Source organism: Lygodium microphyllum, chromosome 23 (genome assembly GCF_053477565.2).
Source record: "Lygodium microphyllum isolate KBCC chromosome 23, Lygodium_microphyllum_v1.1.10, whole genome shotgun sequence".
Lineage (NCBI taxonomy): Eukaryota > Viridiplantae > Streptophyta > Polypodiopsida > Schizaeales > Lygodiaceae > Lygodium > Lygodium microphyllum.
Window position 1 is genome coordinate 34,989,758 of NC_141157.1, and position 23,985 is coordinate 35,013,742.

General features: G+C 37.6%; 1 protein-coding gene across 4 annotated transcripts in view; it reads left to right on the top strand.

The window, feature by feature from the left end:
- The window catches only part of LOC148016052 (chromophore lyase CRL, chloroplastic-like), a 110,608-nt gene extending 87,328 nt beyond the window's left edge, over nucleotides 1-23,280 (top strand). The window contains exons 6-8 of one of the 4 annotated variants that reach the window (XM_087664755.1): nucleotides 22,308-22,412; nucleotides 22,572-22,667; nucleotides 22,825-23,280. In XM_087664755.1, coding sequence (XP_087520881.1) covers nucleotides 22,308-22,412; nucleotides 22,572-22,667; nucleotides 22,825-22,902 — 279 coding nt within the window. In that variant the 3' untranslated portion in view covers nucleotides 22,903-23,280. The remainder of the gene's footprint in view (nucleotides 1-22,307; nucleotides 22,413-22,571; nucleotides 22,668-22,824) is intronic. The other 3 variants (XM_087664753.1, XM_087664756.1, XM_087664754.1) reach the window with 3 other exon arrangements.
- The last annotated feature ends 705 nt before the right edge of the window (nucleotides 23,281-23,985 follow it).

Genomic DNA, 23,985 nt, shown 5'->3' on the forward strand with positions numbered 1-23,985 from the left:
GGTTAGATTGGCTGACATTTACCCAATTTTGGACTTGAAATTTTGGGGATTTGCGCAGAATTTGGTAAATTTCTGCATTTTTACCCTTGTGGTGGTTGGTTCATGTACAAACAACAGAGATTTATTTTTGGTTGAGAAAGAACAACAGTGTATTTTGTTGGTTCAGCTTGTGCTTTTGCAGATTAGTGCATTTACTCTTGTGTTCGTGATAAAATAGCTGCAAATTCTTCCACTTCAGACATCAAGAGTTTGATGGAGATCAAACGGTTTGATGGTCATGGCTTCGACCTTTGGAAAGACTGTATGCAGGGCATTTTGTTCCTAAAGGATTGTGAGGATGCTTTGCAGGAAGATAAACCCGCACTAATGTCTGATGCAGATTGGGCCAGAGTAAATAAAAAGACTGTGGCTTACATAAAGATGGGTGTCATTGATGACATTCTGACAGACATCAAGGGTTTAGATACAGGTTATGCAATATGGGAGGAGCTGATACTACTTATGAGATTACCACACTTGTTAATCAGGTGTATTTAATGCGCAATTTGGTGAATATGCGACTCGATGAGTCAAAGCTTGCAGCTGAGCACTTGAGTGCATTTACAGGGATTCTAAATCAGCTCAAAGATGCAAATTTGGACTTTGATGATAAGTTGAGGGCGATCTTTTTGATCATGACACTACCTGACTCTTGGGAGACCTTGGTGGTTTCACTCAACAATAACCCCAATCTCTCATATGATGGGGTGAGGGGTTCTATCTTGAATGAAGAAATCAGACGTATGTTTAGTGGAGAAGGAAGCAAGTCACCTTATAATGTAAGAGGCATGGCTGAAAAGAAAAATGCAAATGCAGGGCACAGAAACATGAGCAAGAGCAAAGGAAAGGAAAAGAGTGACATTACTTGCTATCACTGTGGTTGGAAGGGCCACAAGAAACCTGATTGCAGGTATTATCCATCTTCAATGTCTCAAGCTCTTTCTTTAAGAAAGGATGTGTGTGACATTAGTGTGACATTAAAGTGATATTTAATGTGACATTAAGGTCACAAACATTTAATGTGACATTAAGGTAAATCAAGGGGAACACGCACGAGGATGACTGTCCGGGCTCTTGGGCGCCCGAACGGGTTTAAGGGGAGCCTAGAACTGAAGAGAGTCCAAGAATAGTAGGACTCACCAAGGTTTGACAGCTGGCAATCGGATCACGATGGTCTGGCCAGCAATATACTAGGCAAGGCTGGGAGGTGAAAGAAATCACTCGTGCTCACCCATCCCGACTGTTTCTTCTGGCTTCTTCGTCTTCTTCTGGGTCATCTGTCATTGGTATCAGAGCTGACAGGTTTAGTCGTGTGGATTTGTGGAGTTCTTCAACGACGGGTCTCGCGGTTCGTTTCAGTCGACGGGTCGCGGTTCGTTTCAGTTGACGGATTTCAGTCGCCCGCTATTCGTTTCAGTCGACGGGTCTTGCCTCATCGACCCGTGAAGCCACTGGTCTAAAGTGCTTGGACACGTCACGTAAAATGTGACGTGACGATTATCTACGTCACGAGTTTTATGGCGGGGAGGATATCTTTTATATGAAACGCCGTATGCTGGACAGTGCACCCTCGAATCCTGGCGCGAGCCTGTCTGAAAACGCACCAACGGACCACATGTTTTTTTTCCCCCCTTTTCGCAGGCTGAAACTGAAGCTATTTCCTGATGTATGTCTGATCGGTCGACTGCACGTTTGGAAGTTTTCTTACCAGCCTCGACTGCACTTCTATCACAAATACAAGCTCAGCACAGAGCAAGTTCAGGAAAGGGGCATTGATGGCCTGCGTGATTATTAAAGAAGGGGGTTGAATACTAGCCGTTTCTGCACAGAAGCTCCATTTCCTGTGTGACCGACTTTGTTCGGCCGATAAAATTTGTTCCTTACTCTTCGGGCCTGCCATTAAAACCAGGGAAGTACTTTACTTTTGTATGCAAATTTCTTATCTTTGCTTTCCAATTCCAGTGTATTAATGGCAGAAAAAGGGAAAGAGAGAGTAATGGAAGATTCTAGTTCTGGGGATCACCCTATGGTAGATCCCCATGAACCAGAAATGCAAGAAGAACAGTGGGAAGAATTTTTTGCTACACGAGAGCAATTTGATGATCTTACTGCTCGTGTGCAAGCTCAAGGGGTTCAAATGGAATTTTTAACCCAAACACTCACTGAAATAAAATCTCAAATAACTTTATTGTTAGAAAGAGATAAAAATAAGATAGAAACCTCGGATGTCCCATCTTCATCGAAAGATTTAGATGTGACTATGCGAGATCCTAAGGAACCCCACCATAAATTGAGGTATAATCCAGTTCTAAAGGATATGAAACCACCTCAGTTTCACGGGGAGGAAAAAGATAGGAATAAAGATACAATCTTTAATTTCCTCCAAAAATGAGAAGATTTACATAAACTTAAAAATACCCCACCACATCTCCAAGCATCGGAGGCTAGTTTAACTTTGGGGCCCAAAGCATATAAGTGGTGGTGAACTTTAAAGGAGGCAAATAAAATACCTGAAACTTGGGCTCAATTTGAATCCGTCTTTTTGAAAGAATTCCTTCCTGAAAATGAAATGGAAAGAAATTGGGAAGATTGGGATTATGTCAGACAAAAGGGAAGACCCCTGCTGACATATCTGGAGGAATATCGTGAGATAATCCTCAAATTGGAAGGAATAGATGAATTTCAAAAAACAAGAGGATTCATTAGGGGACTAGATAAAGCTTGTAAAAAGGAAGTAAAAAGGAGTTCACCTAAGACGCTGGAAGAGGCAATTAAATTTGCGCTAATTAATGAAGATAATGTGCGTCCAGGTACACTCACTAGTCTCACTGATACGGAGCCCAAGTCTAAGGAATTGAAAACCTCAAAATTTGTGGCCAAATTTAAAAGGAAAATGCCATTCTTTAAGGGTAAAAAACAACCTTTTGAAAAGAAACCTTATGTGAGGTCAAAGTTAAGTCCTGATGACTTTGATAAGGCCAAAAAAGAAAAGTTGTGTTTCAATTGCCTATCCCCTAACCATGCTGCTTGGAATTGCCCTCAAAAGAAAAAGGGGGAAGACAAAGGAAAGGATAAGGACAAGGGCAAGGGAAAAGAAAAACAAATCCATGTAGTGCAGACCTTAGAATTAAAGGGGCATGAAAAGTACAAATCTTTAGAGGTCTTGCACATGGATGTACAACACAAGTGTTGTATGTCAACTTCTATGTGGCAGCCTACTTTTGGGCCACATGATTTACTTAGAGTACATGGATTGATAGCTGGAAAGAGGGTTAGAGTCATGATTGATGACTCTGCTACACATAATTTTATAAATTATGCACTTGTCAAAAAATTGAAACTTCCCCAACAAAAGAGTGGGCATCAATATGTTGTTCGTATGATGCAAGGCCAAGACAATAAGGTATGGATACAATGGTATCCAATTTGGAAATTGAGATTCAAGGATATAAAGATAAACTTGATTTCCAAATTATGAACATGGAAAGACCTGATATTGCTCTAGGAAGGGAGTGGCTATGGGGATTGGAACCATCCTTAAAACGTAGTTATCACCATAATACACTGGAATTTGAAAAGGATGGTAAGACTTTTGTCATTTAAGGTGAACATGAAGTATCTGGTAATCCTTTGCTGTGTTCTACTGAAGTTCAGAAGCTAATAAAGAAGGAAGTTTGTGAGGTATATTTGTTATGGTCTCTTCCTGTACAGAACACTTTTACTTTCTGTAATATAAAGCAACAATTTTCTTATGTTTGTGAGTTGAATGTTAATAATGAATTAAGTAGTTTGTTAGATGATTTTAAAGATGTGTTTCCTTCTGATTTACCAAGTGGCCTTCCACCAGATAGGGGTGATATAAATCACCCAATTGACATAAATATGGATACGCACCCTATTTCTAAACCACCGTATAGGTTAAGTGAAACACAGCATCAAGAAGTTGAAAGACAAATTAAGGATTACCTTGATAAAGGGTTTATACAACCCAGTAATTCACCTTGGGCTTCACCAATTTTATTGGTAAAGAAAAAAGATGGTTCTATGCGACTTTGTGTTGACTATAGAGCACTTAATAAAATAACGGTGAAGAATAAATTTCCTATGCCCAGAATGGAAGATCTTTTTGATCAATTACAAGGGGCAAAATTCTTCACAAAGATAGATTTAAGATCAAGTTATCATCAAGTAAGAATTAAGACACAAGATGTTCCCAAGACAGCATTTCGTACTAGATACGGGCATTATGATTTTTTGGTGATGCCTTTTGGCGTCACTAATGCACCAACTACTTTTATGAAGCTGATGAATAGTGTTTTACGGCCCTATCTAGGACATTTTGTAGTAGTCTTCTTGGATGATATCTTGATCTTTAGTAAATCAAGAGAAGAACATTTGGAACACTTACAATTAGTATTCCAACTGTTAAGAACACATTCCCTTTATGCGAAGAAAACTAAATGTGAATTCTTTGCACAAGAGGTCAAATAGTTGGGGCATATTATCTCGAAAGAGGGAATCAAAATGGATCCAGAAAAAGTAAGGGCAATTATTGAATGGCCACCTCCAAGGAACCTGGAAGAGCTGCAGATCTTCCTAGGTTTATCTGGATTTTATCGTAGATTCATTCGAGATTATAACAAAATAGTTGTTCCAATGACAGACCAACTTAAAGGGAAAGGAAAAAGTTTTAATTGGGGAACAGACCAAAATGAAAGTTTTCAAAAACTTAAGGTAGCTATTGCTACAGCTCCAGTATTATTAATAGTGGATCCCAATAAACCATTTGTGGTTGAAGCTGATGCCAGTGATAAGGCAATAGGCGCGGTCTTATTACAAGAAGGTCGACCAGTTGCTTTTGAAAGCAAGAAATTAGACCGTGCAAAACAGAATTATTCTGTTTATGAAAGGGAGCTATATGCAATAGTACATGCAATGAAGAAATGGAGGCACTATCTGTATGGTGCCAAACTTTTGATTTTATCGGATCATGAAAGCATTAAGTGGCTTAATGATGAACCGGATTTATACGGGCGTAAAGCCAGATGGGCCGAACTCCTTCAAGAGTTCAACTATGAGATAAGATATAGGAAAGGAAAGTATAATATAGTAGCTGATGCACTCAGCAGAATGCCCATCATTAATGAATTGAGTTTTACTCAGTTTACTTCCAACTTGCTTGAATCTTTAAAAGGGAAATGCCAGGTTGATCCGGCATATTCCAACATATGGGAAGCAATAAAAAATGGGGATCCAAATGGAAGTGCTTCTACTGAGGAAGGAATATCTGAGGATGTTCAACAAGGAAATGGAGCATCAGGGGTTGCTCAAACCGGATTCAAGTGGAAGAATTTTACCATTGATAATGGTTATTTACTCTACAAAGGTAGAGTATGTGTCCCGAAAGATACAGAAATAAGGCGCCAGATACTCTTTGAGTGTCATGATACCCCTAGTGCGGGACATCCAGGAGTTAATAAGACTTATAGTCTTATTAAAAGGCAGTTCTATTGGCCTGGAATAAATAAGGACGTCCTTGACTATGTGGTCAAATGTAATAAATGCCAGGTTAATAAAACTGAAAGATTAAAAATGGGAGGACTTCTCCATCCACTAGAAATTCCTTCAGGAAAATGGGAGAGTATCTCCATGGACTTTATTGTTGCTTTACCCAGAACACAGAGGGAGCACGACTCTGTGTGGGTGATTGTGGATAGGTTAACCAAAATGGCTAGGTTCATTCCAACTTCAACTGATGTTAAAACACCAGAATTGGCTAGATTGTTCGTAGAGAACATATACCGATTGTATGGCCTTCCGGCAAATATAGTTTTTGATCGGGACAGAAAATTTGATAGCCAATTTTGGCGTGCGGTATTTAGGAAATTGGATACCAAACTTAGCATGAGTACGGCGGATCATCCGCAAACAGATGGGCAAACTGAAAGGGTTAACCAAATTCTTGAAGATATGCTTAGGGCATATGTAAGTAAAAGGCAAACTAATTGGGAAGAGTATCTACCGATAGCAGAGTTTGCATATAATAGTGCCAAGCACTCTTCCACTGGATATAGTCCATTTATGTTAATGTATGGGTTTCAGCCCAGAGCTCCTTTTGCAGTAGGACTGCATAAGGAAAAGGTTCAGGCAGCTAAAGACTTTTTGGAGGATATGAATAGTATGTTAAAATTTGCTCAAGAAAATATTAAAAAGGCTCAAAACCGAGCTAGAGCATATGCAAATCCTCACCGAAGAGACATCTCCTTTGAAGAAGGAGAATTGGTCTATCTTAAGGTGCCTGAACAAACTAAAACTATGAAAAAGGGACAATGTCCAAAGCTTTCACCAAGGTATTGTGGTCCTTTCATAATACTTACAAAGGTGGGAGAATTGGCTTACAAGCTCCAACTACCTGCTGGTAGTAAAATACATCCAGTTTTTCATGTAAGTAAATTAAGGAAGAAGCTGGGTGATTTGGATAATTTAATCTTAAATGATGACATTGAGGAGCTATTAAATGACCAATCTAATCCACATGAACCAGAAAGAATATTAAATGTTCGTAATAGACGAACAAGGAATACTATTTATCAAGAATGTTTGGTTAAGTGGAAAGATTGTTCAGAAGAAAGCTCAACATGGGAGCGAGTAAGTACTTTAAAGAAAAGGTTTCCCGATTTACAGTTAGACCTTCCAAATATTGTTTTCGAGGACGAAACCAATTCTTAAGGGGAAGGAAATGTGACATTAATGTGATATTTAATGTGACATTAAGGTCACAAACATTTAATGTGACATTAAGGTAAATCAAGGGGAACACGCACGAGGATGACCGTCCGGGCTCTTGGACGCCCGAACGGGGTTAAGGGGAGCCTAGAACTGAAGATAGTCCAAGAATAGTAGGACTCACCAAGGTTTGACGGCTGGCAATCGGATCACAATGGTCTGGCCAGCAATATACTAGGCAAGGCTGGGAGGTGAAAGAAATCACTCGTGCTCACCCATCCCGACTGTTTCTTCTGGCTTCTTCATCTTCTTCTAGGTCATCTGTCAATGTGGGTCTCATTCTTACAAGCAAACATCGGCTCCAAAGTTAGCCAAGATTTTTGTGAAGAAGCTGTTGAAAAAATGTGGGGGATGATGGACCGTTGAACTGCTGATGCAATCAACGACAAAGCCTGTGCATCCCGTGTATCCCATCCTTTTTGAGTTGTTGATCTTTGGGGAAGTGACTGAAGTGAAGCAGGCTGAACAGGCTAAGGTGCTTGTTGTCCACGTCCTCTTGGAGGAGGAGTAGCAGGAGCCACAACTCCGGGCCTAACTTCTTCTCCATTGAAATAATCCCAAAGATTTTTTGCAACAAGCACATTCTTCATCATGAAGGACCAAAGTGAATAATTGTTACTATACACTCTATCCTCTTTGGATACATAGGTAAATACATCTCCTCCTTGATTTGCTACGATAATCAATACCAAAACAAGGCAAAAGAGCAATGTCCAAGCTGGAATAACCTGGAAATCTCCAAAATTTTCGGAAATTATAGCAAATAGCTTGTTGCAATTAGTACACTGAGGTACACTTTGTCAAAACTGTCTATAATGCATGCAGTCCAAGGTGCATTCAATGTTCAGCAACATTGTATGAGCAAAAACCCCAAAATTATCCAAAACAGTCAATCTTTGACTGAGATTGTAGTACATGTGCCAATGTCTTCAAAAAACTCATAAGCCCCAAAATTTCTGATAAATTTACCAAGAAATTTGCATCAACCGTGTCCCAGACACATACTCAAGAGTTTTGTGCATGCTCGGGCGTAAGCCTTGTTTCTAGAAGTGAATCTGGAATTTTTTTAAAAAATTAAGAAAAAAAAACCTCAGAAATGTCGAGCTGGAGGCAGTAGATGCAGAGATAGGCACAGATGGCCAGATGTAGTTGTGTGCAGCTGGCGTGGTGGCTCAAGCGCTGCTGAGGAGTGGCGGGGGCAAGTCAGAGACTTAGGTAGCGTTGCACAGGCGGATGAGAGTAGGAGACAGGCTGCGCAGAGGGGCTAAAGACGTAGGGACCAAGCGGCGGTGTGGGGCAGGAGTTGCAAGAGGACGGCCGGTGCTCCGAGACGAGCTAAGGGGCAGTTGGGCGCAGGCAGCGCTTGGCATTGTTAGGGGCGGGTGGACCAAGTCGTTGGTTAGGGGCGTCAGTAGGAGCAGATGCAAGCAGTGTTGAAGGGGCTTATGGAGGCACATCACGGCGTCTCCTTTTGAAGTGACGCTGGCTAATTGAGCGGGAGCGCGGCAGCTCCAGAGTTGATAGTGGACACTGGGGTAGATTTGTACTGAACCGGGACTCCTGGAGGTTGAGCAGAGTTGATCTGTGCAGAGCCTCAGCTCTGATACCAAATGTGAGATGGAGAGAGGATTGAAGTTCAGCTTAGAGTGCAGTAGACAGTGTGGAGAGTGAAGTATGACACCCAATGCAATAGACTGAAGAGTGTAATCTGAAAGTACAAAGTACAACCTTTAAACCTTAGGGTTGTGGGGGGTGTTTACACCTGAACACGATACGTCCCCGTAAGTGTGTGACATAAGCACGTACGAAATAAGACAATAAGTTCGGGGGAAAAAACCTCTCGTACCAAGAGTAAAAAGTGTCCCAGAGTCCTATTGATCACCGACACTCCTCTATGAATGTAGGTATAAGTGAAAACCCAACATTCATGGATTGCAAAAATCAGCCCAATGTGGGGCCTATGGACAGATTCGATAGTTTGTTTCCTTTATTTCAGCAAAATGCAAGTGAATTTACTCAATTTTAGCAACTTATTCATGGTTTTCAACAACAAAATCAGCAGCAAACACATTCTGAACAACAGCTTGATTTTCAGCCCATTGATCAAGGTATTGCTGATCATGAAATGGCCGGTGAGAGGGCTGCTAATTGTAAAGCTAGTTTGTTGTGCATGCACAAGGGTAACTTGGTTGTGTATGCACTTGTAGTTGTGAAGCTAGGGTTTGCACTGAGGAAACACAACATGTACGACCAAGACTAAAACACAAAGGCTCAGATAGTGACAAGCAAAACTCAAACCCTTAACGCAAAATGCAAATGCAAAACTCAAAACTCAAACATAGAGAGAAGAAACTTTAAAGTGAATGAATGTCTGAGTGTATAGAATGTCCAAGGGTAGAGCAATGAAGTGTCAGAGAGTGATGTCCACTGGAGATGGATCCCAAGTATTGTGACTACTAGTCGGAGTGACGGAAAGTGAGGAGAATGCCAAACATCAATCACTAAAGGATTAGAAGATTGAGGCAACAGGAAGGATGATGTTTGATGTAGTGGGCAGTAGTAGAAAGCTGCAATTGTAGCAATGATGCAGCTGCTAGTAGGATGGGGACGGTGGCCAGTTGCCACTAGGTGGAGAAAAGGGCCAAATGCAGGTTGTACATTGATGCTGGATGAAAAGGGAGAGCTACCACTTGTTGCCTAGTTGATGGAGTATTGAACGCAGACAGGAGGAGGTAGTTTGTGGGTTGGCGATGGTAGATGGACCAAACACAACAAAGAAGTGAGAACTTGCATAGATAGGGATGAGGTTGAATAGTGGGCAATCTTTCTATTTATGGATGTTGAAGGGTGTTCCCAAAAAATTAGGGTTTTGGAGGACCAATGAAACTCTCTTGAACCATGCAATAAATTTACTTTTTTCGTTAATTGAGTGTGTTTTGGGGTTTTTTAAAGATACTAATTAGTTGAAAAGCGTGTTTTAGCTCAAATCTCCTCTCAAGCCCAAAAATGAGCATAGAAGGAAAGGCGTGCAATGTTTATCCTAAGGTTAAGTTGTCCCACCCAAAAGCAGCCAGGGCATCGGACAAAGGGTGCACAGAAGCTGCCCAGTGGCCTACCAAGGCTATAGAGGTGATGGTTATCTTACAAAGGGAGTCCAAGTAGTCACCCTAGAGAGGATAGGGTATCAGACACAGGGTACTTGTCGGCTGCTGAATGGCCTACCAAGCCCTACAAAGGCGGATGGAACCACGTTGAACTATTGTTTTTATTTTTGTTTTTAAAAAAAGTTATAAAAGTGAAATGTATGGGTGGCAGCTGATTAAGTAATAGTGATCCAAATCATCAAGAGAGATGCTACACTGCGAAGCTCTTGTCTCCAATTGAGGAAGGACTGGTGTAAACTTGCATATAAGCCCTACATTGAAATACAAAACCTTACAAAAGAGATTAAAATCTACGAGCACAGAGGTGAATAGTGAGATGCTCCAAAAAACCAAACTCCAAATAAAGGAAAGCATATGAAGATGGTTTAGCATCTTCATCATCACTAATAGGATCATTTGCTGAGTGGCAGAGAAGCTTGTTCATTGAAACTCTTAAATGGTGTGGGATTATAACTGATTCTTCTTGAAGATTCAAGTCTTGTAGCTTTACAGAAGCTACTGAAATAGAATCTGTATATGTTGAAGAAGTCATGTTATATACACAGGAAGTCTCAACCAGCAATGGTTGTAACAAGAGAGGAGTAAATTGCTGTCCTTTCCAGTTTTGAGGCCCATCCATCTTTATTTTGTTCACATGTTATTGGAGAGGGCATTGCTGGGTTATTGCCTACTGCATTGTTAGAGTTACCAGTACGAGCAAGAGTGGCTTTGGCATCCATTACATAAGGATCGGTATATGTACTTCGTGAACTGGTCACTTTCATCACAGCTTTGATACCTGAAATTGGGGCAGACCATTCAAAGAAGCAGGGTTTAAATTCTTACACTTGTTAAGTGAACAAAAAGTAACAGCTGAATTGAGTTGTGGAACTGATTGAGGTGCATTAGGTACACTACCTTTCTATGTTGCTTTGGTTTTGACTAGTTTAATCCTTATGAGTGACACCTTTCACTTCAGTTCAAGTGGCTTGTAATCAAATAGTGGAGTGCTTAGCATTCGTGCCACCAGGCTACACTGAATTAGAAATGGACATCAAGAAGCATAGTGTGCTTCTAAATCTTGCAAGCTATGATTGGACAAAGAAGGAATACAATGAGGGCTTAGATTGGAAACATCAGATGCTTCAGCAAGAGTATTACTCACATGGTTTTGATCCCTATCATGTACCACAAGGCAATATTGACTCTGAAGTGTCTTATAGGACGCAAGTGACATCCAGTAGCAATATTATGAGCATCATAAGAGCATTAGAATTCAGCAAGTTAGTTGCTCATATGCTTGACATGATTGATGTATTGGCATATGCACTTATGGAGTTTGATGCAACCATGATGGCAGCTGAAGTGATAGATGCCGTTTGGATAGAACGAGCACTTGTCAAATATTTGACATCTCATGTGGATTAGTTGGTACAACCGTGTGTCTTAGAAGCTCTCATTAATCTTTATGGTAATGCTGTTTTGTAGGAGGATTTAGCGCATGTATATGACAAGTATATGCTGGTTGTATCGATTGCCATGGCCGATGCTATAGTTCAATAAGACTTATTGTAATCATTGTTAAATATGTACATCAATGAGTATAGCCAATTACTCTCTCATGGACACCAATACCTATATGGACAGCAATATGATTATGAGTAGCATTCATGTACTTCTTAGCCATATGCTTCTCATGAGTACCATGGACAGTAATATGATTATTCTTTTGCTGATCTATATAGTGATGATATGGGCAACATTGGGTCTGAATTTTGAAACCTGTAAAGCTCGGCAACTAACCAATGATAAGGTCAAAGAGTTGCATGCTCAAGGGTTATGCTATATATGTGCTAAACCGATGTATTTTAATCACAAAGATATGCAAGGCAAAGAATGCAAGGATATTTGTGGTACTTGGATATTCAGATAAAGAGGATAAAGACAGTCATGCTGAATACAATTTTGATGATGATCAAGAGGAAGATAAAGGGTTTGCAGTTGCATCCTATGAAGTTTCTGATAAAGAAGACCATGACCATGGGCCTCTATTTGATTCAGATGTTGAAGACTATGACCATGGGCTTCTATTTGATTAATAGCTTATGCTTTTGTGGATTTATTCGTACATTCATATTATCTCATGAGTGATGATATCTCTGATTTGATGGTCATGATACATGGACGAGATATCATCTTTCCTTTTGACCCGGGAGGTTAAGGGCTAGACTTAACTCTCTGCGTGGCCCAACATCACTTTGGGAATGATATCCTTACCTTCAAGAATTTTGAGACAACTATCATGTTAACTAGTGGGCTTTGTTTCACTGTAGAACATATCTCTATTTTGGACCAGATTTCATGTTGAATTAATGACAGAGATGTGTGAGTTATATGACCTGAAAGTACTTAAAGAGAGCTTCGTCTGGAGCTATAGCAAGTTTCATTTGGATTAATCAATCCAAAGTTATTACAGATTTAGTAGTACAAGGTCTGCAGTGGACATCACAGAGTCTCCATTTGGGTGGAGCTCTTAATGGTAACCTTTTGGTCCAAGATTTCATTTTCATATTTCCCAATGGTTGTCAATGCTTTGTACTTGATTCTCAGCCCTGTAATTGTACTTGTTTCATGAATTCTTGAAGATTAGGCCAATTTATTTTAGTCCATGCAGAGTACCCTGCCCCTTTCCACCACTTGGCAATTTGTAATAAGCATAGTTGCACTCGTACGTAGTACGATGATTTATCCTAGAGCCAAAGGCCATACATAAGGTATTCAAGCAGTTCCAAACATTTCTAATTGATGTCCCATAATTTTTCACAATATGTTAGTGTCATCAATAAATAAATTCAACACCATTTGAGAATCATCAAGTAGCTTAATCCTATTGATTTTACCTTTGTTCATAGCTCATTTTGCACCACCCAATCCAAAGCATTAGTACACATTGCTAATAAAACTAGGCCAAAGGATAGCTTGGCCTAATGTACCTTCTGAGAGTACACGAATTAGTGAATGTACCATCGGTAGCTACTTTAGCCTTAGCAATGCCAAACAAAACTATAACAAAATCTTTTACCAAAACCTTTGGTGGTTTGTTTGGTAATTGTTGGTCTCACAGGTCATTTTGGCCTCTTGTAGACGTTAATAAAGCATCTCATGTCATTTCATCTCTCTCTCTCTCTCTCTCTCTCTCTCTCTCTCTCTCTCAACCTTCTCTCTCTCAAGCATACATGCCTCTTATTTGTACGATCATTCATGTATGATGTATCCACTCCTATGTATGTACTTGTAAGTTGTAGCGCATGTTGCGCATTCGGCATATGCCATAGAGATTTTGGCATGTTACCATTAAGTATTCATCTTATATACTCCAATAGCATTGCTATTTAGACTTTAAACATCTGTTCTATTATCTATAGTTCAAAATAATGAAGTTTTTTTTTCTTGTACTAATGTCTTTCTCTCTCCACGTCACTCTCTTTCTCTCACTTCTGCACTACTCTCTCTCTCTCTTCTGTAGTCTTCTCTCTCCTCTTTTTCTTTCTCCAATTCACTTCTTGACATGGTAAAATTTAGACTCGAATGTAAAAAAGCCTCAAAATTTTTATGGAAAATTAGGCAATATTGGGCATTGAACACACGATCTTCAAAATTTTAGTGAAATTTGGGGGTTTTGGCCAGCAATGTGGCGCGATTGAAAAGAGGTATGGTTGTGAACCACTATTAGGGTAGAATTTAGCAGCACACATACACTGACACACAGTGAACAAGTGAAAAGCTAGAGAGAAGAGAGTGCTAGAAGGTTACATTCACTATGTGAGAATGATAATGAAAGTATAATCCATAAGATGCTAAGTAGCACATCTAGTGAGGGCCGTTCACACGGGGAAAAAACCCTTCTCTAGCTAGAAGGTAGAAAGTGCCCGTGGATAATAGAGCGTTCATACGAGAACTATGGAGGAACATGATAAGTGTAACACCACATAGGATAGAAAGATGATACTATATTGAGACTGAAAGTTAAAAAAATGTTAAAGATACTAATAATATTATAGCCCAAGTGGTTTGAGCATGTAGGTATGTGCTTGGGTATGCGAGTTTAAACATTAGGTATATTCTTGAGATATCTTTCAAATTTCAAGCCTTACACAAAAAAAGTTAAAGATGAAAGAGATTTGGGAAAAGCTTCGAGCTGGTAGCTTGGCTAAAGGCATTGGCTAAAGGCAAAAGAGAAAAGAGAAAAGAGAGTAAAGATAAGAGAGCTAAGATTGGAGAGAGAAGAGAGCAAGTGCAAACATAGCAAAGAGAGGAGTGCAATGTAGAGATAAGATATAAGAGAGCTTAGAGAGAAGAGGACAGATATGTGAGATCTATGAGATATGAGAGAGGAGTGCAATGTAGAGATAAGATATAAGAGAGCTCAGAGAGAAGAGGACAGATATGTGAGATCTATAAGGTGATGTTAGTATACCTTGTACTTTCTCCATTTATATGTTGACTTGCTTTGCTCCTTCAAAAGTTACATAACATTATCAAATTGTAACTTTTGAAGTGATTCATGTTGAATATATATGCGTACCAATGCATTAATACATTTTTAATTAATATAATTTTCTAGATTTGTCTTAATCAAACTTTGTGCAACGTACTCAAGCATTGAAGCATAGAGATATAAACTAACTTTAATAGCATTGCATACTTCTCTTGAAATAGTAGAGTCTCTATTAATTATAACCCAAATATTCCTTAAATTGTGTCCTGACCATTTAAAAATTGCCTATGCTTTGAAGTATTAATATTGTGTTTTTATAACAATTATATCAATCAAAGCATCAATAAACTCATCTCTCTTTAGTTTTCATTATTCTCTATAAAGTCTTGCATGTGTGTTGATTTGTTTAAAGCCATAAGTCTTCATTTGTAAACTAATGAAAAATGTACATGGTGCAAGTGTTTTGAAGTATAAAGTTATATCTCTGTCAACAAAACACTTCATGATGTTTTTCAACACATAGTTTGTGAACTTTTTTTGAAAAGCAATTGCTCTTTTTATTTTTATATCTATTCGTTTCTTGCTAAACAACCATTGATTTATATATATTATCTTACATCGATACATATAATGTAGCAAGTGATCATCAATTGATTCACAATCAGAAATGATGTGATAACTCATATCATCATCAATCCTTATATTTACATCAAAGATAGGTGACTTACTAAATTGTGATTTCATAAGCATTATCTCTGTCTCTATGAGGCTTCCAATTGTACTTATATCCATAAACTCACTTTGAACATCTTTCTCAAGTAGCTAAGCTTATTGAGCATATCTTTTATAAAATAGAGACTATAGGTGAATTTTAATGATTTGACTTTCTAAACCATACAAACATTGTAATCATTAAAATTTACTAATAGTGGCTTAAATGATTTACAAACTTTATATACAGTAGTAGCTTTACTTAATTAATATACATTATGAATGCAATTTATGTGAAGAATAATACATTCATAGTTAGCTTTCAAGGCTCTCTTAGAGCTTAAATGTTTTTATTATGTCATTCACAATATTGTCAATACTTTATGCATAATAAGATTTTTTTACTACATCTTAGTTAATCGACAATTAGTTATAAGAGTTTCTATTAAAATACTTGATAAAAGTAGCAGAAGCTTTATCATTGTGATACGTACCTCTAGTGAGATTTCACATCCATATGTTTTAAGGAGGATAAATATTTTTAAAAGCATGAAAATGAGTAAGTTTTTTTTTGGCATAATAGTAGGAGACTTTGAAAAGATTTATCATTACATATTTTGCAACACCTTTATACTTTCGAATCTCTTTATCAATGTGAACCATCTTAGCTTCATAAAAATGTTTTGCATTCTTATAAGCTCTAGTATAAGAGTGGTTAGTTAAAGCATTATGTTGTATATAATAAAATCTTCTTAAAATTACTTTTGAAGTTTTTGTTACGCTTATGGCATATATAAAATATCATTACAATTACATTATCAAAATCCATCCATCCCAAAAGTGCACCCTCTTGTATTGTTAAAAGAGAGTAAAGATAAGAGAGCTAAGATTGGAGAGAGAAGAGAGCAAGTGCAAACATAGCAAAGAGAGGAGTGCAATGTAGAGATAAGATATAAGAGAGCTCAGAGAGAAGAGGACAAATATGTGAGATCTATAAGATATGAGAGAGGAGTGCAATGTAGAGATAAGATATAAGAGAGCTCAGAGAGAAGAGGACTGATATGAGATCTATAAGGTAATGTTAGTATACCTTGTACTTTCTCCATGTATATGTTGACTTGCTTTGCTCCTTCAAAAGTTACATAACATTATCAAATTGTAACTTTTGAAGTGATTCATGTTGAATATATATGCGTATCAATGCATTAATACATTTTTAATTAATATAATTTTCTAGATTTGTCTTAATCAAACTTTGTGCAACGTACTCAAGCATTGAAGAATAGAGATATAAACTAACTTTTATAGCATTGCATACTTCTCTTGAAATAGTAGAGTCTCTATTAATTATAACCCAAATATTCCTTAAATTGTGTCCTGACCATTTAAAAATTGCCTATGCTTTGAAGTATTAATATTGTGTTTTTATAACAATTATATCAATCAAAGGATCAATAAACTTATCTCTCGTTAGTTTTCATTGTTCTCTATAAAGTCTTGCATGTGTGTTGATTTGTTTAAAGCCATAAGTCTTCATTTGTAAACTAATGAAAAATGTACATGGTGCAAGTGTTTTGAAGTATAAAGTTATATCTCTGTCAACAAAACACTTCATGATGTTTTTCAACACATAGTTTGTGAACTTTTTTTGAAAAGCAATTGCTCTTTTTATGTTTATATCTATTTGTTTCTTGCTAAACAACCATTGATTTATATATATTATCTTACATCGATACATATAATGTAGCAAGTGATCATCAATTGATTCACAATCAGAAATGATGTGATAACTCATATCATCATCAATCCTTGTATTTACATCAAAGATAGGTGACTTACTAAATTGTGATTTCATAAGCATTATCTCTATCTCTATGAGGCTTCCAATTGTACTTATATCCATAAACTCACTTTGAACATCTTTCTCAAGTAGCTAAGCTTATTCAGCATATCTTTTATAAAATAGAGACTATAGGTGAATTTTAATGATTTGACTTTCTAAACCATACAAACATTGTAATCATTAAAATTTACTAATAGTGGCTTAAATGATTTACAAACTTTATATACAGTAGTAGCATTACTTAATTAATGTACATTATGAATGCAATTTATGTGAAGAATAATACATTCATAGTTAGCTTTCAAGGCTCTCTTAGAGCTTAAATGTTTTTATTATGCATTCACTATATTGTCAATACTTTATGTATAATAAGATTTTTTTTACTACATCTTAGTTAATCGACAATTAGTTATAAGAGTTTTTATTAAAATACTTGATAAAAGTAGCAGAAGCTTTATCATTGTGATACGTACCTCTAGTGAGATTTCACATCCATATGTTTTAAGGAGGATAAATATTTTTAAAAGCATGAAAATGAGTAAGTTTTTTTTGGCATAATAGTAGGAGACTTTGAAAAGATTTATCATTACATATTTTGCAACACCTTTATACTTTCGAATCTCTTTATCAATGTGAACCATCTTAGCTTCATAAAAATGTTTTGCATTCTTATAAGCTTTAGTATAAGAGTGGTTAGTTAAAGTATTATGTTGTATATAATAAAATCTTCTTAAAATTACTTTTGAAGTTTTTGTCACGCTTATGGCATATATAAAATATCATTACAATTACATTATCAAAATCCGTCCATCCAAAAGTTCACGCTCTTGTATTGTTTCAAGCTTTTTGACAGATATGTTTAATTTTTTTTTTGTGGATGTAAGTATAGTTGGAAGCCTTCTAGATAGTACTCATAAAATCACAATTGAATGAGTAATCTAACTTTAATGTGAATACAAGACTTAATGATATGATTATTAGATCATTTCTGATTATAGACCAATAGATGGCCAATTTGTTGCATTACATGTATCAATCTGAGGTAGTATGTATAGATCAATGGCTGTTAAGTGAAAGTTGGATGGATTGAACATGGAAAGAGTAATTACTTTTCAAAAAGAGTTCATAAACTTTGTGATTGAGAATTTAATGGAGTATTTTCTCGTTTATGCGTTAGAGTACTTGTACCAAAATGCATTTTCTACTTGTTTGGACGTAAAGACTTGTGGCCTCAAAGAAATTAAAATACTTACAAGATTTTATGGGGAACAATGGGAACTAGTGAGTGGTGAATTGTTTGATCTTTTCATTATTATAATCGCTAAAAAAGAAATTATTAATACTTTAAAGTACATGTTTCATTTGAATAAAAATAGTGCAATTTAAGGGATAATTACGATTGCAATTGGTAAAAATTTTGCTATTTGAGAGAAGTAGCCAATAATACTATCAAAGTTGGTGTATTTTTGTATACTTTAGTACTTAAGTATTGCTATATGTGAGGGCTTTAGTGCACAAAATTTGATTAAGATAAATCTACGAAATTGTCTTAGTACAAAAAATGCTCATGCATTGATGTGCATAAACTTTTAAGGGTCGACTTCTTTAAGAGTTTGCATTTGATGATGTATAATTGTGGAAAAAAAAGCAAAAAAAAAGTCATTATATATAGAGAGAAAGTAGGACATGCACTAATATTGCCTGATACAATATGCGACTTTCAGGTTGAAGCTTAATTGCTTTTATCTAATCTCTTTGTGTATATGGTTTGCAAGATTGATAGTGTACTTAATAGTTGAGACATGCTTTTGAGTTTTGACTAGAACCAAAAAAGTGATTGCCTCCCCCCCTCCCCCACCCAAATTACTACTCATCTCTTGGTGTTTAGAAACTATAGATAGATTGGCATCACCTTGTACTTATTAGTTATGCTCAAGGGAAGTTTTATGTTTTTATTAAAAAATATACTTGATCTATAAAACATTATTTCACTATGTTTTTGAAAATTTGTTTGTTTGTTAACATGATTTTAACTATATTTTGAAGATACTTTTTAAATTATATTTGTGCCTTTAAAAATGATAATTATATTTCTTTGTCTTTAAAAAACTAGGGGAAAAGTTCTCTATCTTCATAAAACAAGTCGATATTTAAAATTTCCCAATAGAATTCACAGTAGCAGATATTGACTGGTTTATATAAGGTCTTTTTGTGAGCATTGAAATGACCTAAATTTTCAAATTGTCAAAAGGATTAGAGATAGATAGGGATGATTTTGTTAGAGCTTTGGACACATGGAGAGAACCTTTTGAGGAGTGGGAGGGCAGAGGTAGAGACAAAGCCAGTGAGCCAGTGTGCTCTTAAATATTTCTTTAGCGCTAGCTCGAGGGCCAACTTACCAGTTATTGCCATGCTAGCATCACTGGCACTCCATCCACAAGTCAAAGGGATCATAACAACTAAAGTTCTTAGTAGTATAGCATCGTATATTAGCACGTCTCCGTTCATTGTGCCATTGCTCTCGACATCCTTGCCTTTGATTGAAGTGCCCCCGTTCAACAGACTCACAGTCTTGGATCACACCATGACCAAGATCTTTGCGTTGAGAAGAGTACAACATTACTAGTGATTTCTGCGGACTAGGTTGGGATCCTAGATAGATTTGAACTATCATTGCCCTTCATTGGAGATGAGTGCCTCCTCTTGACATTACTAGTGATTTCTACAGACTAGGTTGGGATCCTATCATTTTGTATATGATAGTAGCCTACACTTGCACTCCTTATGATTGTAAGCTAGGATATTTAGTTATTGTTACTTTCATTGTTGTTCTCAAGCGGAGACAACAAGGTCAGATGTACTCATTTCGTTTCATAGGCCTCTAGATTTTTGGATGTGTAAATATTTCTTTCTTTCTTTCTTTCTTTCTCTATAAGGATCAAGAGATGCTTGGGGTTGTTTTTATTGGAGCTTTGGGCACAGAGGATACCTTTTAAGGAGCAGGAGGGCAAAGGTAGAGGTAGTGAGCTAGTGGGTTCCTGTAGATATCTTCAATGCTAGCTCCAAGGTCAGCTTGCTGAGACATTGCTGAGGAAGTAGCACTGGCACACCATCCACGAGTCAGAGTGGCCACTATGGATCAAGCAATCCAACTTCATACAATATGACATCCACCACCTCGTTACCATTGCAAACATCTTTACCTTTGATGGATCTGAGCCATCATGGCTCACCATCGGAGATGGGTACCTCCTCTGAGCAGACCAACCATCTTGGATCATCCACCCCATGGTAGATATTCTTGCTTTGAGGAGAATATTCAATATTTCCATATATTGTAAAATTTTCTATGTACCATACAAATTTGATGTACCTAAAATCCTGGAGTACCAAATATTGTACCTAGTGTACTGAACATGTACTGAAATCTATGTATCGTACCCCCTTGCTATCAAAGGTGGATTCCAGTTCAACAAGGCAGAGTATGTGTGCTCGTTTGATGATGATATCTGCAAGGAAATTATGTATGTGTCCCATGGTGTACCCATTCTCAGCTGTTTTCCCTTGTGTGAGTTGTGTATTGCTACATTCTGAGCCATTCTCTTCCAGCCTTGGTTATCCTTTTCATTTGGAGGTGGAAAATCAAGTGCCAAAGACAGTGATTGCTCTTTAGACTCCATACCTTCTCAACATTGTCAGAGAGAACAGACATTTGGATACATCTTACATTTCCGTAATATAGGACTGCCTTTTTTTCCCTCTTCATGGGAAACCCAAATTTTGCACATTATAATATTTAAGAATCCTTCTGATAAGCCTGATAGAAATTGACATCAGTGCTGGCAAATAGTTTCAGTGATTGCTGCTGCTTTCTTTACTGGAAAACTTCTTTGACTGGATTTTCCTTTTCATTAAAGATTTTGATGTGAGAAATTTTGAAGCACATAGAAGTTTTGCTGGTGAGGATTCCTGGAAGGCATAGCAAACTAGAAAGTGTGGATACCTTAGCAGGCACTAGTGATGATTCATTGGAGCACTGACAGGGATTTGATGGGTATTGTTTCCTAATAAATCCCAGATTGCAGAGACAATCTAATACCTCGCTCAGATTGTTTTGAAGACCAGGGCAGGCCTATTCCCACTTAAAGTAGTATTATTGTCTCACTCAGCAATCTAAACTCCCAAATTCTGTGTGTAAACATGTGCAACTGTGGTTTAAGAAGTAGATCAAGTGTTATTGTCACTTGCATGGTACTTCTATAATCCTGGTCACTTCTTATGCACATTTAGATGGCTACTTGTTAATCCACTTCTGTGAAATCACTTTTGGAGCAGCAATCAAAGGATGTTAAAATGATGCTGTATTGCAACTCAAGGCTTTAGTAATTGGTAAAGTGGCACATGTGGCTTGCGGATTCTGAGATACTGTTAGTCTTACGAACAAACCCTCTCCTCTCAGCCTTGGACTACTGCTCTCAGTTAGCCCTATCATGTCCACTGTATCAACAACCAGGGGTATGTCTGTTGATCCTGATTGTGCCTGGAAGCGGACTTATACTTCTGGGTCGGTCCCATAGAAGTAGTGCTTGATGTGATGGTATGAAATTCTGGAGGGATTCTTTGGAAGGGGCCTGGGTGGCGGGGGAAGGGGGGAGGGGAATGGAGGGATGTCTTTCATCGGGAGGAACTGTTTGACAGAACCTTTTTGCCTGAAATGTGCATGCCTTTCTCACAATTTACAAGAGGACCTCATCTTTCAAAATCTCTGTCTCTCTATGCATATGTACATACATATGCACATGCACGTGTCTGTGTGGACATTATTTTGGCCATGTCAATAATGTCAATATATGCAGAATAATGAAAGATTTACATGCTCTGTGCACACTGCATATCTGTGCTAACAAATGAGAATATTGTAAGTCCTGATGCCAGAAAAGCTTGATAGAAGATAAAGGAACACCTATCTTAAGAGATACAAGAATAATGATGTTTGCCTTAATGCGGAAGTGCAGGCTTTTCTTTATGATGTTGACCAAGTTAATGGAAGGATCATTCAGATTTTAGTTAGCTGAACCTGTCATATATGACCCATAGTTATGGGTTAACAAAAGCCTCCCTAACCAGAGAGAGAGAAGAAATCCTAAAAGAATTGGGCAGGTTGGTCATGAAGAAAATATTTTGTTTGATGGATTATTACTATGCAGCCCTGTAAATATTTACTTGCATTGTACTTTGCTTCCCTTTTGCTGGAAAATGATGCTCTGGCTTGTTCTTCTCTGTCCAGGATATGGCTGAGCATCTAACTACTGTCCATCTCTCGAGATGTGAAAAAGGGGAGCAGTGTTTGTACAAGGGGTCCACTCTTCCTCGTGGTTTTCCGAATTCTTGGGTATGAGATTCTTAGTATGTGTGATGAATGTAATAACATGTATAAACATTCAAAAATAAGCTATTAAGAACAGTGGTTCATAAATTCTGGAGGATTACAGGGTCTTTGTTCACTGTACTGTAGGTTAGATTACCCATCAACTGCTTGTATTGTGTATAGCAGAATGGAGCTGCTACTTGCACATCTGAGCTGAAGACTTTCAAGGATGGAGAAGTTCATTCCTGGGACCGTGGCTTTGACAGTGAAGGCACTCAGGTAGGTAGTCTACTGGATTTTTTCTTTGCGGAAGTCAATTATAGGTGTCTTAAACATTTACTAATAAATCCAAGAAAGCATGACATTTTTTCAAGAGAGTTTTGAGGAGTCTGTAAGAATTTCAAGCTTGTTATATGCTTCAACCTGGCAAAAACAGGTTTGGGGTGTGCAGAAAGGACCATATGAGTTCAAGCCTGTGAAAGCAAATTTCAATGGCATCCGAAGTACCAACTAATGAGAAAACCTTGAGCACAGCACAAGGGAGAATCCTGCAAGTATAGTTTGCAGCTGTCATTGTCATCATTTTCCAGTCACAAGCATTGTGGATCTGTTAAATTCTTATGTATATATTCAAGAAGGCTTTTCTCTTGTTGATTGGTTATTAAATTTTTATTTTGAAAATCCAATTGAGTTCCCTGCCTTAATCATTACTCAATAAAGTTAGCTTTTTAGGACCCAGTTTTCTCAACTTATTTCTAAAGTACTAATCCCTTAAGGGTTCAAAATTGGAAAGGACTCTCATTGAAAGAATGTGTTCAGAGATACACTTTCTGGAGTTAAAATTGGGTACAGACTTCTGAGTCTTTCTGAACTCTATTTGTGGTCTTGCTAATTGCCTTCTTATTAATACAGAAGGTTGGTTCTCTTGGTCCTATTGTTGACAAGTCCAACTAATAGTTCTACCTTCGTCATTTCAAATTCCAATACTGGCCTCACAAATCTGGTATAAAATTGCACCAGAGGGGAGGACCTAGTGGTTGGCCTAGCAGTTGAGACTTGGGCTCATAATCATGAGGTTGCGAGTTTTAGTCTTGTTGAGTGCATCACTTTGTTCACGAGGTCCGTTCATGAGAGTCCGGGCTTTGGTTTACTCAACTGCTCTTTTTTTTTCTGGGTGGGGGGGGTTTGCACTTATCTTTGTTGTCCTCACATACTTAGCATATGTTTTGTGTGTTGAAGAGAATGTTCTGATGTGTTGGAGGAATGCAATAAGCAAATAATGACAAAGGAAATCAAGCCTATCCAATGTGAGAATGGAGGAGAGTTTTGGCCAACTCACCCTTTACACCTTCCATCTTGTTGCAGTGTATGTGTACATTACCCATCCACTCACCCACCTTTTTTGTTGTGGAAAAATAGTGTGAATTATTATTATGCACAATGGCTGAGTACTGCAGAAGTGCGTGCACTCACTTTGGGTGGAAAAATATTGTATCAATTATTAATATGCACAAAAGTTGAATACTCCTACAAGAGTGCAAGTAAAAAAAGGCTCAAAACCACGTGAAAAAGATAACACCTCCTATGGAAGTGTAGC